The 14,214-nt window shown below is 43.5% G+C and overlaps 1 protein-coding gene across 4 annotated transcripts in view; it reads right to left on the reverse strand.

Annotated features, from left to right (window-relative positions):
* Positions 1 to 14,214, reverse strand: part of SFMBT1 (Scm like with four mbt domains 1) — a 71,318-nt gene that overhangs the window by 17,750 nt on the left and 39,354 nt on the right. For 3 of the 4 annotated variants that reach the window (XM_085590662.1, XM_021534057.4, XM_085590660.1), the window contains exons 3-10: positions 11,217 to 11,311; positions 6,493 to 6,733; positions 6,030 to 6,118; positions 4,859 to 5,105; positions 4,346 to 4,443; positions 3,473 to 3,574; positions 2,473 to 2,623; positions 563 to 645 (exon numbers count right to left, since the gene is read on the reverse strand). In XM_085590662.1, coding sequence (XP_085446788.1) covers positions 563 to 645; positions 2,473 to 2,623; positions 3,473 to 3,574; positions 4,346 to 4,443; positions 4,859 to 5,105; positions 6,030 to 6,118; positions 6,493 to 6,733; positions 11,217 to 11,311 — 1,106 coding nt within the window. Of the gene's footprint in view, positions 1 to 562; positions 646 to 2,472; positions 2,624 to 3,472; positions 3,575 to 4,345; positions 4,444 to 4,858; positions 5,106 to 6,029; positions 6,119 to 6,492; positions 6,734 to 11,216; positions 11,312 to 12,772; positions 13,345 to 14,214 lie in introns of those variants that run through there. The other variant, XM_085590663.1, reaches the window with a different exon arrangement.

Consider the following 14,214-nt stretch of genomic DNA (forward strand, 5'->3'; position numbering starts at 1 on the left):
TATCACAGGTAAGGTGCTAAGGTGCTCAAATGTGTCCAGAGGAGGGCAACAAAGCTGGTGAAAGGGCTGGAAGGAATGCCCTGCGAGGAACAGCTCAGGACTCTGGGTTTGTCCAGTTTGGAGAAAAGGAGGATGAGGAGTGACCTCACTGCTCCCTGCAGCTCCCCGAGGAGGGGATGTGGAGAGGGGAGTGCTGATCCCCGGGGACAGGATGTGTGGGAATGGTTCTGAGCCGTGTCAGGGCAGGTTCAGACTGGACACCAGGCAGCACCTCTTTCCTGAGAGGGTGGTCAAACACTGCAACAGGCTTCCCAGAGAGGGGCTCAAAGCTCCACTCCTGACAGTGTTTGGACAACACCCTGAACAATGTTTTAATTTTTGCTTAGCCCAGAAGAGGGTCAGGCATTGGATGGGATAATTGATCATTGCAAGTCCTTTCCAGCTCAAGTATTCTATTCTACTTGGAAAGGCAATTAAAGTAAGAAACAAAAAAAGTTTTTCTCCCTGGAATCAGGGGTGTCACTGAGGCAGCAGAGGAAATTTTCCTGCAGGAGAGCCTTACCAAAGGGAAGCAGCTCTGGGGAGCTGCCTCGGCACCGCATTGTTTGAGGTAGTCAGCCCAGTCAAAGTCCTGCCCAGGGTAACCTAGGACAGCAAAGAGCCAAGGGTTAGAGCTTTGCAGCCAAGACTCATTTCAAACCCACCTGACACACAGAGACTGAGATCTGCTTGGGTCACTCAGGTTTGTGAGCTGACTTAGGGCTTCAGGGAGCCATGTGAGGTCAGACCACTCCAACCTCAATCATCAATCTGCCAAGCAGACAAGGGCAGCAACTGAAACTTGGGAAAGCAGTTTCATCCCTAACAGTTTCACCCATCTTAAACAGTTTCACAGAGTACAGATGAAATTCAGGAAAAATTTCTGCAACTGCTGTTGTGTCAGCTCTGAAATTATTTTTTTAAAACAGAGCACTCAAAACGTGCACAATATCAACATGCTGTTCTCTCAAAGATATGTTAAATACTAAGTCATTAAAGGGAGCAGAAAGATGTGCCAAGAGCCTCATCAAGTCTGATAACAGCTGTAGATCTGCACACGTCTGAAGGGAAGTGTCTTAACAAGGACTCCATCAGGAGACAGAGAATCTTTCCAAGAAAAATTATATTCTTCTTGGGGGAAATACTTGGCTTGTGATCTAAAAAAAGCAAGTAACTGAAGGGAATGGGGCCCAAAAGTGTGCTGCCAGTCAGTTTGAGGCTGGCAGTAAATTAGCAAGGACACAAGTGCTGCAGTTATTCCACTCCCCTTAAAGGAACACCTGTGACAACAGTTTAAGAAATCAAACAAAATTTTTAATCCAGTGTAAGAATATAGTATTAACATGACAATCTAAAATTGTAGGGAGCCAAAGTTTCCCCCTGAGCCTCCTTTTCTCCAGGCACCCTCTGCTCCTCACAGGACTCGGGATCCAGACCCTTTTCCAGCTCTATTCCCTTCCCTGGACATGCTCCAGTTCCTCAATGTCTGTCTTGATGTGAGAGGCCCAAAACTGAAGCCAGGGTTTGAGGAGTGACCTCACCAGTCCAACCTAACTTATTCTGTGACTCTTCTCCTCAGAAAGGGCTGAACCACAGAAAGACTTAATGATTCATTTTCTCAGTTTTACCAGTGCCAGTAGGGCTCTCGAGACCTCACACAGTTCAGAATGTCCACCATGTCCAGGGGAGGGAGAACAGAAACTTAAAATCTTTGTCAGCTCCAGTCACATGCCTATAGTGTGAGATTTCACTTTTCAAATGCAAAATTCTAGGAAATGCTGGTCAGGCAGAGCCATTTTTCACACTTTATCCAAGAAAAGCCAGGAGACAAACATCCTACAGTCTCTGCTCCTCTGATGTAAGGAGCAGCTAAAACAAAACATTCTGAATTGTGAGGTGGCAAGTAAGAGAGCAGAAGATGAGGTTTTACAGTACCATGGACATTTCTAGTTTGAGGAAATGAATAAATATTTCAGCAGTGCAGGAACACTACGCTATTCCCTTATGTCCTGAAGCAATGTTTCAACAATCTGCAACAGTGCCTGATAGGCCATTGGTAAAAAAAAATAGTTCATTAACTTCTCAGTGATAAGATAGCCTAAAAATGTTATAAAATATTGGATAACAATGTTCCATTCTGACCAGAAGCAAAAATCCAATGCAAAGACTACAGGCTTCTGATACCATGTTAATTAAAGTCTGAAATCAACATTTCTTTCAGGCCTGGAACACTCACTGCATCCATTCCAGCGTTCAGGTTGTTATGCATGACATCCTGAGCCTCCCTCATCCTCCCAAACCCACGCTCGTGCTTGGGAAACCTCAGCTCCCCTAACTCAAACCTCCTGATCTGCAGGGCTGGATCTTTCCTGCACTGCTTTGTGCCATTGCTTTGGCCAGGTGCTGAGCAGGGGAGAGCAGGAGGAGCCATACCTGGGGGTGGGCTGAGGTGCAGCCCGTTCTTCAGGCTCCACTGCACCGGGAAGATGCCGGCGCTGTTGACGTGACAAACGTAGCGCTGGCTGCTCGCGCGCTCGGCTCTCAAGTCATCCATTTCTATCAGGAAATATTTGTCATTGTACACCTGCAGTCAGCCAAAAGAGAACCACGGGCTCTTGTGAGATGCATGTTCTGATAACTTTATTAAACAGTAGCATTGACTGATGGAAACTCTTTACCTTGAAATACTGGGAGCATTATGAAAAAATAAAATTAAAAGAATCTTTGGGATTCATAAACTAGCGGACTCATCTGCATTATCCAGAAACTTAGCGAATATAAATAATAAAACTTAATGTCTGAGCACTTAAAAGATAAGGGAACCTAGTGCTTTAGGGAATTTTCTCATGAAAAATGCACAGAAATTACCATCTGTGGTCTTCCCACTATTCTATAACAAACTGCTTATTTCAACAAGGCTGAACTGCATCCCAGGATGGACTGTCACAAATAATACCACTACTCTCCTGAAGAAAATCAAAGCAGGACAAGCAAATAGCAAAAAAAGTAACCCCTGATCATGTTGGAGAGTTTTCATTTCAACTTTCAAACCCCTCATTTGGAAATCAGGCCATCTAAATGTCATGTGTACACAGTAATGACATAACCTTCACAAAATCAAAACCCCAAAAAACTATCTCCAGGTGGATATTCAGATTGTGAGGGTATCTACCCAATTTTAAAAATCTGGCTTTAACAATTGTCATAATTTGATCTTTTGAGCTTGTATCTTTATAGAATGTTTCCCCTCCATTGAAATCCAATGGCTTCACCACCAGCAGCTGTTTCTGTCCCCTGAGGGAGACAAAACACTTTACTTGGAAACTAACACAAGATTTTAAGATAACCAGTTAATGAGAATTCCCTGAGCACTTAAGAACAGAAGCAGCAGTAGAACTGAATCTCAGCAGGACTGGTTTAAGAACTCTGGTACCTTGAGAACTGTAGCAGGAGAGATAACAAAGGGAGCCATTGGGTCCACAGCTTCCAGCTTCATGCCTTCAGAGAACGAGTGCACTCCAATCACAGGTTTATCCTGGAAAATGATGTGTTGCTCTAATTACCTGCCCTCCTTCATCAAAAAAGAGATGTACCTCATATAAATCGACTGAAGAGGATGAGTTTTTATGGAGTTTTTATCAGCTCATCCCAAGAAATCAACATGTCCCAGTACCAGCAACTTCTCTAAATGAAAAGGCCGACAATGCCCCCTGAGACTGACAGTTTTTGATGAGATGTAGGAAATTTGAGTCTCTGTAATTTCCTCCTCTGCCATTCTCCACACAGAAGCAAGATTTGGTAATACCGAGTGGTCTAGTAAGTCAATAGAAATAAATATTTGACGTTTTTCCCTGTAACCTTTAGCACTCCTCATGAACTAAATGAGAACTATACAGGCCTCCATTTGCAGGCTAACAGAAACCTGCGGAACAGGGCTCCTGCTCCAGAATTATTCATATCTCTGTACATGACCCAACAAATTCAAGAGCAACAGCACCTCTACTTCTACTTATGGGTCCAAACAAAGCTGAGAAAAATGGACTAAGAACCTGAAGGACTAAAACATGTGAATCATGACAACTAATGGCTCACGTAACTGTGATGGGTGCATTGTCTAACTTACCGAGAATTGATACCAGTATGATTATTTTTCCTTATAATTACATTTCTAAACCAGAGAGAGAAAGGGAATACATTTAAAAACCCAACAAAACAAAACAAGGGAAGAATTTTGAGTGACTGACTTCCCCGAATCATTGCTCAGGAGTATAGCATTTCTATGGTATCATCCACAGAATTAAACTACCTTAAAAAGATCTGTAGGAACAGTGGACTCCTCCTCCTCCTCTTTCACCTTCTTCAGGATCTCTTGCCAATCTGCTTCACTCCTCAAGGACCTAATGGCTTGAGGAAAAAGAGAGGGAAAGAGTGAGTGGTCATTTTTTTTCTTCTTTTCTCTCAGAACACATAGCAATAGAGTTTGATTTGTGCCCCTCCAAACTGCCAAATTCTTTATCCCAAGGTTTCCCTTCATCAGGAAACATGTTACATCACTCTCCAGCTCACAAGCCATCCCTTCCTTACTTCTTTCCTTTGTCCACACAGGAGGAAAGTTTTGACAGGCAAAAGCATTTAGAACACGTGGGTGAAAAGTCTTGTAGGATTATTTGTGCCTTTGCCTGTATTTTATTAGGTACAGGACTTGTCAGATCCCATGGATTATGTGACCACCACATGCACCCAGAAGGACAATTCAGAGCACTAAAGCAGCAGCCTCTACCCTCTGATCACCACGTACAAAAGCTGTGTTTTCAAGTACCTAAAGGTGGTTGCAGGCTGTACCCATGCTGAGCTGCCCAACCCACTTGGTGAAGGAAAGGGTCCAAATAGAAGAGCCACTGGTCAAACTTGTCCAAATCCTCCAGGCCTTCATATCGCAACTTGAGCCTCCCACCAACATTTTCTACCACGTTGACGATCCAGGCCTCCAGGGAATCCCGGATGTTTTGCAGTTCCAGTCGGGAGCCGGGTGCGATGAGATCCAATGGATTTTTTCCTCTGTGAAGCTACAAAAAGAATACAACTTATTCTGTACAACAGAACAAAACAAATGCCATACTTCCACCTCCTTACACACATTCTGTCTGCATAAATAAAGTATGAACACAGGGGCACAGAAATCCATGTCCCTTCCTAACACAAGTCAGAAGTGACAATGCTCAGAATTGCTGGTGTTGGTGTCAGAGCTTCTGCACTGCCTGTAGATACAGTCACACATTTCACTGAAGTCCTCATTATCATTTTCAGAGACATTATCATTTATACATTCCAGGTTTGAAGGAAACATGAATAACCTCTTTCTAAAACTGAGTCATCCAGCATACAAAGATGACTAGACAGAAACATACAGACAGAACTGTTAGCTGTAATGAAGGTGTCACAGGCATTTTCCAAAAACCATTATGTTCTGTACTTTAAAACCAGACACTGATATAAGGTGCAGATATTGTTTTAAGTGCAGAGCAGGGGATAAAAAATTTGGTTCTTCACTAGCAAAAGATGTAATTAAGTGAAACAATAATGTGACCATTAGTAGAAGAATTCCAAAACAAAACAATTCAAAGTGAAAGGAGTCAATTGAGAAACGAGACAACATGAAAGCCAGATAAATAAAGCATTATTTTCTTAGAGCTGTATGGAGGAGGAAGAGAATAGGAAGAAGACTGAAACCTTAGGGAGTTGAAAAAGGTCTTTCTTTTGCCAGGATTAATGAACAAACCAAACCTGCAGCAACAGATATGTTTCAGGACAACACCATAAAAATTAAATACTGTAAATAGGAAACACTAGAGAGTGGAACTCTAGGGTCAACAGCATATTACAATGCCCCCTGAACTTAAAAAGGGAATTGAACTGACAATTCAAATAAGGTCCCTTTAATGATGAAGGGCAAAGCCAAACCCCACTATGCAGCCCCTTGCAGCACTTACCCCTTCCAGCAGGTTAGCAGGGGCACTGCAGGCCCCCTTGAGCACCCTCTGAAGGAACTCCTCCTGGTCAGGTATCTTGTCCTTGATACCTAAGCAAACAGTGAAAGAGAAAGACTATGATTTTTCCTGCCAGATAAAGATTATTCAGACACAAGATGTTACCACAATCTTGTGTTGCCTAATTCAAGAGCATCTACCACACACTGGTAACAACTGAAAACAAAGAAACAACAACAACAATAACAACAAACTTCAAGAAAATGTCAAAGCAGTGGATTTTGTGGTGATGATTAAGATAACCACAAGCCTCTGTCATGGGATTTCAGGAAAACACAGCAGATAACCTCAGTTTGTTCCCTCAGCAACAGCACCTGCACACCACAGCAGCTACACAGGCTGCCTGCCCGGCTGACACAGGACAAGAGCACCTCGGTGTGTCCCCTGTGTGTCACAGAGCTGGTACCTTCAGGCACTTTGAGAATCTTCTTGTTCTGCTGGCACCAGCCGATGGGGTGCAGGTCGGCAGTCAGGATGTCACACCAGAAGTCGGCCTTGCGGTCCTCGCCGTAGCCGTCGTAGCGCAGCAGCAGCAGCTGCCCGCACGTGGTGATGATGGTGGCAACCCAGTAGGTGTTCTGGTCAGACTTGACAGCCACTTCCAGCTTCATGCCAGGGGCAAAACCGTTCTGCAAACTTGTATCCACCTGAAGAGGAAGAAGATCATCACATCCAAGCACCTCTCAGAAAGTTTGCTGAATAACAGAGGGAACAATTTAGACAAGTTCATTAGCAAAAAAATTCAAGCCAAATGCCACCCAGTCTCTTCAGAGAAACAGTTTTATCACATTATGGGACCCAAACTGGAATGCACATAGAATCATCATCCATGACTCTTATTTGCATTTAAGAGTATCTTTTCAAGCTTAAAGCAAGACTGTGTCATTAATTTTCTGCCCTGGACAATACCTTCCCCCATCACTGAAAGGCTTTCCCATTCAGCTGGGCTGGCAACCTGAGCAAAACTAAAGGTCAAATTCAACACCACAACTTTGACTTGTTAAATAGTGTCACTCAAGGTCTTTGGACAAAAAGCCCATTGAAAGTTCATAAGCTTGCCTTAGGTAACAGTATCTGTCTCTTCCACCATGTTCATCTAAGAAGTCACAAACCTGCACAAAGTGCAGAATAAGGATTTTTAACCTCTCTATGCAAGAACCTCAATAATTCTGTATGCAGCACTATTACATAAACTGCATGGAACATAATCAGTCTGTATTCTTCATGCTTTGACAACAATAAAGCACCAGACATTGGGAGTGTTCTGTTTTTATGTTGGTGTGCTGTGTGCAGGTGACAACCTGCACAGGACTGAGACACTGAAATAGGAGACTTAAAAGAGAAGGCAACACCTTAAGTTTCTCATACTCCTAACTTGTCCTAACTCAAGCAATCCCAAAAGAGCAGATGGACCCTGTTTTGCTCTTGCTATAGAATGTTCTGATCTATGCTTAATTCTAAGACCTCAGTCCTAATTAAAACTCTGACATGTCAATTCCCCATTCTCAGTTGACTGTAACTCATGTTTTCTTTTTTGTTTAAGATGTCCCAAGCTCTACTTCCTCTATTAACCTACTACAAGAAAGGCCTTCAGTAGGATGCAGATGGAGCAGATATTTTCTGGGGTATTTATTCCCAGTTCTGTGCTGACAGTTCAGTAACTGCCATGGCTATTATAGTCTCATCAGTCAGCACATACTGGTTTGCTAAAAATAAAACTAAGAGAACTACACCAGAAAGAAAAGCATATGCCTGAGCTAACTGTTCATATCCTTTGGGTTAATACCCTTCATTTAGAGAAATCTCCTCTTAAAAACCTAGTCAGCAGGACCCAATACCTGCAGGCATTTTGAAGTGGTATTATAGAGGGCGTCTCTTTAAAGAGACAGTTGTCTTGCTGAAGAGATATTCCCAAAAACTTCATGTTCTGATTCCTGAGAGAAAAGCCTCGACCTCAACACAGCATTTGAAGAACTGGGGAATCTGTGCTGCTTCCTAGAGCCGATCTTTCAACAGAGGCTCAGGCAGGGAGAGCAGGTGTCAGCAAAGCCAGGAGCAGCAGGAGGAGCTCCCCGCAGGCCGTGCCTTTCCCGGAGCTGCCCGCGCCCTCTCCCGGCAGCGCCGCCGGGCCGGGCCGGGGAATCCCAGCAAACTCCTCCAGAGCCTCCCGGCTCAGCCTGGCCAGGATGGGCACCCTCCAGAGCATCTCCCCTTGGAGCAGCAGGCCCGAGAGTGCAGCTGAGCTGTGACTCCAGCCCCCGTGTCCCCTTCCCATCAGGAGCTGTCCCCAGGTTGCCCCGCGGCACAAGCCAGAACCAGGGATGCAGCTCAGTTCAGGGGGAGATAATGATAAGGAATAGACAAAAAGGATTAAGAGCAGGAAAGAACACACTGCAATAAATGTATTCAGATGATGCTGAACACCAACTTGTTTTTCATGGTCACACATGTGGTTGTAAAGGGTAGAAGGGAATTGAAAAAGAGCATTTGGTTCTACAGGAAGTGTATTTAGACTTGGAGGGGGATAACAACACTGGCATTCATTACAGCTCCAGGTTTTTGGTAAGTTCCTTTTCCTGCTATATTTTATGCCAAACAGTCATTTTGATCTTGATATTGTTTAATTTTTAAAATGCTAAGAAATTAAACATTAGAACACAATCTGAGAAGTAGCTTAAATTCTCCAATGCATCTTACTCATAGCAAGGCAAAACGTTCAGAATTAATATAAGCATACAAATATAGAAAGTCACCTCTCCTATAAGCTTTGCTAACACAGGCTGTGTAATCATGGATTACATTTCCTTAACCTGACCATGTATTCTCCTACAACATGAATTAGGTATTTCTCACCCACAACTCACAATGGGAGGGAGCTCACTACTCCAGTATTTAAAAAGAACCAAACTAAAACCATACAGCTCCATTTAAAAATACATTTATATTAATTATTTTATCATATGTGTTCATTTGCTCTTGTATTAATACTATCCTTCAGCTCAGAATTTTCCACTCTTTTTTGAGAGTAAAGCATGCTAGCTTTCCTGATGGTGGATTATAAAAATATGTCGTTCCTAAAATCAAGAAACTGGGACCATGGATTTAAGCTGGAGGGAATACAATCAGCAGCACAGCCACACCAGTGCCTGCCTGCTCTCCACTGACAAGCACTCACCTGATGTACCCTGGAATCACACTAAGCTCGTCTCAGTGCTGGCACAAAGACAGGCTGTCACTCTCCACTGGGAGGCAGTGAGGCTCTCTACTCCACCTTTTCCAACACATTATCTTCCAAAGGACCACAGAAACCCCCAGCATGTGACTTGCACTCCTGCACTTCAATTAACAGCAAGACTATGACATAAATTTTCTCCTCCCTCTGCCTGTCAATTCAGCATCAGCAATAAAGAATTTTATGCTAAGCTTATTACAGAGAACATCAACACTGGTCTCTGGACAAATTCTAAGGAGCTCTGGTAGAAAACGCCCAATAGTTCCATTCTGAAGGTGCAGGCATCTATTTCCACACTCACTGATGACCTCCTTGCAGAGGTCCAGGCCCCCCAAGCCCCCAGGGCAGTGGGACAAAGGAGCCGGGCTTTGCCCACACGTCCTCACCAAACCACTCTCCATCACAATGTCACCTCACCAGCAACACTGCATGTGCTCCTCACAGGCAGGGATTAATAACAATACAAAACATGGAGGTTTTTAAAAACCTAATTGTATTTTTATCAACCATGGCCACAGCCAGACCTCAGACTTGACATAGCTGAGCTGGTGCAGGTGCAGTGAGTTTTTCAAAGTGTGTCTTCTGCTAGTTAACAAAATCCAGCTACAACATTAATTCAGTTGGTCACTGCTGTAGAGATGGCATTACAATTAATTATATAGTGTCCAAGCTCTGATAGCAGGCCTCTTTAACAGATCCAGTGTGTTAAACCACACCAGAAGAGACAGACCATTCCCTGTATTACTGCAAAATGCCATTGCTCTGGTTCTATGTGAGCTGCATGGACACCACCACTCTAAGCTGGCTTTAGCTACAGCCTCAGTACACCCAGGAAAAATAAAGCAAGCACAGTCCCCTTCCCTTCAGAAATTAGATACCTGAATTTTCACTTTGAACAAAAAACTTACAATTACATCCCAGTGTTCTAACAGCCTCTGTGAAGGCTGTATTTTCTGTGCATCTTTACTACTAACACAACTGACATATTTTAACAGATTATTTAATAGTCTTCATTTCTCCAGGCTACCCTTGGACTCAAAATGCTTCATGATCAGTCACAGATCTCAGGCTGTATTCCTGCTGATTTAAGTTTCCTCATACTGAAAGTCATGGTGTTGGACCCAAAAGCCTGAGCACCACAGGGTGTCTTCCAAGCAATATGTTACACACAGTCACCAGTCTGGAAAGTGCTTTAATTGTTGGAAGAGAACCAACAGGTTTGGACACCAGCTCTGTACAGCTCACCTTCACTGAGAACAAGAAGGCAGATTTCACATTCAGATCTCCCCCAACGGGACAGTGCTCTCCAGGACTTTACCAGCAAACATTTAAGATGTCCAAGGGCAAAGACAAGGGCTTATCAAGACTTCATCCTATTAATTAAGCCTGTGATCAACAATTATCCTAATCAGTTTTCTAACTACTACAGTCAGGTGTTTGGCAGAGCTGTTATTTTCTCCTTGCCTCCTTGAGATCTGCCATTAAAGCCTTCTTTAATAGCATATTTGAATTCTGCTGTTCAAGAACTATTCTGCCACCAGCTTTTTAAAGCTACTCCTCCATAACAGTTGTCAGGAGCAATCACCAAAAGAAGAAAGAGACTGGATATTTTGAGCTTCTTAAAAAAAAAAAATCAAGCTTATCTTCTGGTGCAGAAAAGACCTTAACTCCTTAGATTTCAGCACTTGTGGGTGGGGGTTACCCTGTGTTACATACAGGAACAAAGACAAGAAATAGTAATAAAAAGGTTAAATTCTGCATTTCTCTATTAAAAACCCATGATTCTAGTTAATCTTCCAAATTTGAGAGCAGTAATTCATTCAAAGAAACCCTAAACACTTAGTATATCAAAGAAACAATTCAGGAGATGCTAAGCACACACATGCTCCCTTACTCACATGTTTAAAAGATCCATGGGGGGCTGCAGTTGCTCCTGTGTCTTCTAGATACTCATCCCAGTTGAATTCCATTTCTTCCACACTGGAACCAGCATCTGGAAGAGAAGCCAAACACTTCTAATTCAGTAGCTTTAGGCTACTACAAACCACAGCAAAACCCACTTTGATTCCAAAAGACCAAGTACACAAGTGTGCAGTAAACACATTTCAAGAAATGGACAACACTACTTGGCCTTTCCTTACTTGTGAACAGCACTTAATTAGCTGGACTTGGTCAGGAAAACAGTGAAATCCTGAGGATTTTGGTTCAGCACAAATTTGCTTACAATTTGTGAGAGGGAAATGTAGGCAGAAGAGTCTGTATTTTTATCAAAAAATATGAGAGACTCAGAACTCCAGGCAAACTGGACTGTTGATGTTTTAAATTAAAAACCACCCAGGAAAGAGCAGTACCACTAAGAGATTTGAAAAGAAAGTCTAAAAAATCTTTTGAAATATGACTCTGCTCTTTTTAAAGTTAGATATTAGGCATTTAGCTGTTCCAAAACACCAAAAGCAAAGAGAGGGATTCAGAGTAGTTCTAAAGAAAACAACTTGAGACCTAACTGAAATAAAGTCTGCTCAACTTGGTCACTTTAAAAGCCCAGCTCATAAGGTGTAACAGCTTCTGTAGACCAAGAAAACCTCATTATGGGATGCATTTAAAGCATAAATGTGCTAAAACCACTCAAACCACAGTTCAAAGCACACTCAGGCTGTTAGGGAAGCAAGCACCTGTAACAAGCCACACTAGAGATTAGTCAAATTTTCAATTATTATTGTCAAGCCTGTACCCCAGCCCTGGTCTCCCTTTCAGTTCTGGCTTGGCCCCTCCCTGCTGCTCTCCTATTCCCATTTTCTCCAACATGTACCCACTTTGCTAGAAAGACACCAAGCCAGCAGAGGGTGGATTTCAGGTCCCTTATTTAGCTGAGCAAGCCACATGACACTTTTCCTGCAGGACACAGTGGGATGGCCAGTGAGGGTCCCAGCCCATGTAAGCAGTGTTTTTAACCTCAACACACGAGGTTCAGGCTCAGCAGCAAAATGGGGAGGCAGTGACAGCACACAAGAGCAGAGCTTTCATTTTCATTTTCAGGCTCGATTCCACCATCTGCCCCATAGTTGTCTGTGAATGAACAACAGAGCTTTTCCCCTCTCAGGACCAGGAAACCTGATGCCTTGTTTATATTTGAAAACAGAGAAATCTCTGTGTATCACAAGCCCAAGGAGAGCTCAGCAAAGGTTACAGGACCACGGGCATTTCCTACACCCGGTGCCTTTCTCACTGATCTTTCCAGCAGCAGTCGTTCAAGTAGGAAACATTACACATAAAAAAATTGAATTAATTACCACCACGTGTCCTTATCAGACCCCTGGACAGGCTAAGAAGCTAAGAAAGCTCTGGGACAATTCCCAGTCCTCCAACAGAAAGGAGCAAATATTTGTCTAAAAGTCTGAGATACATTAAATAGACTAAAAACCTACAAGTCTTGCATTTAATAGTTTAGTTTTACCTTCAGACTGATGGTTAAGCTCATCTTTGACTTTTCATTGTGACTCTAGGAGTTATCAATTCCCAAAACTTAAAAATGTATGTTCAGTTAGCTGTTGTTTGCTGATGACATTATCTATTTTCAAAAAGACTCTTATCTCTCCAGAACCCAACTTTGTCTGTTTTCAACCAACAACAGCTGGTTATTTTGGCCTTTCATAAGCCCCAGAGCTCAAAAGATTCAGAGCTTGAATATCACCATCACTTTTAAGGGACAATTTTTAATTTAATGAAAAAATTATCTGGAGAAATAAATAAGGAATTTTATTTAAAATTTTTTTGAGGGAATAAAAGGTTAAGACACAGACCACAGTTGTTTGCAAATTAGGGTGGAGCCGATCAAAGCTTCGGCTGCAAGCCATTCTAAGAAAAACATTTTCATTGCAAAATGTTGTTAAAATAGGTTAAGATTTCTCAACTCATTTAAATAGCATTTTAGTTTTATATGACCATAAAAACACTGAAGTTCAGAGCTCCAGAATCAAAAGGGAACAAACACCAGCTCTGGTCAGTCAGACCTAGGAGTGAACTCTAACTTTCCTCCCACCCAAAGAAAACCATCTCACCCTTCCAACCAAAAACCCCCGTGCAGCAAGAAGCCCCCAAAGCCGCTTTGTTCTGCGTGGGGTGCCGGGGGGAGCGGGGCGGGGCGGGCCGAGGCTCCGGGGGCAGCGGCTCCCGGGAATGCCGCAGGGAGCCGGGAGCGCCCCGGCCCCGCGCCCGTTATCACCAGATAACTGCCGCAGGGCCGCTTAAGCTCCTTCCATGAGGCACAGGTCACTTCACACACTGAAAGGGTCAATTAGTAACTTCTGTTGCCACTTAATTGCTACAAGGAGCTCCCGGGAACGCCGCTTCCCCCGCCGGCAGCCGCGGTAAAGCCGACCCGCCGCGGCCCCGTGTACCGCGGGCTCTGCCCGGGCCGGGCTCCGCCAGAGCGGCTCGCCTTGCTCTGCGCTGCACAGCGCCCGGCACAGCCCAGAGCTCACTCACAAACCCGTTCTTCACAGGAACAACAAATAAAACCCCCCACTAAAACAAAACAAACCAAACAAACTCAAAAAACCAAAACCACCCTCGCCCCCCGCCAAAAAAAAGCATAAACCCAACAAAAATAACAACGAAACGCAAATCCCTATCCAACACTCATGGCAAATTTAATACTCTGACTATTTTCTTTTAGGGAGTTTCCTTCAGTCAGAGGGATTTTTAAAAACTTCTGCAAAAAGCACGCAGAACTTTTTCTGTTCATTCGTTCACAAAAGCTGAACTCGGCTTGTGTTCACATTTCACCTCTCACTCCAGCACTGAGCACAGAGCTGCGGAATTTTCCTCCCTTCTGGAGGCTGACCCAGCTGAGGTTTGTGCTCAGCCATGGTTTGAACCATCCGTGTGCTGCTTCTG

Source organism: Lonchura striata, chromosome 12 (assembly GCF_050655825.1).
Source record: "Lonchura striata isolate lonStrDom1 chromosome 12, ASM5065582v1, whole genome shotgun sequence".
NCBI lineage: Eukaryota > Metazoa > Chordata > Aves > Passeriformes > Estrildidae > Lonchura > Lonchura striata.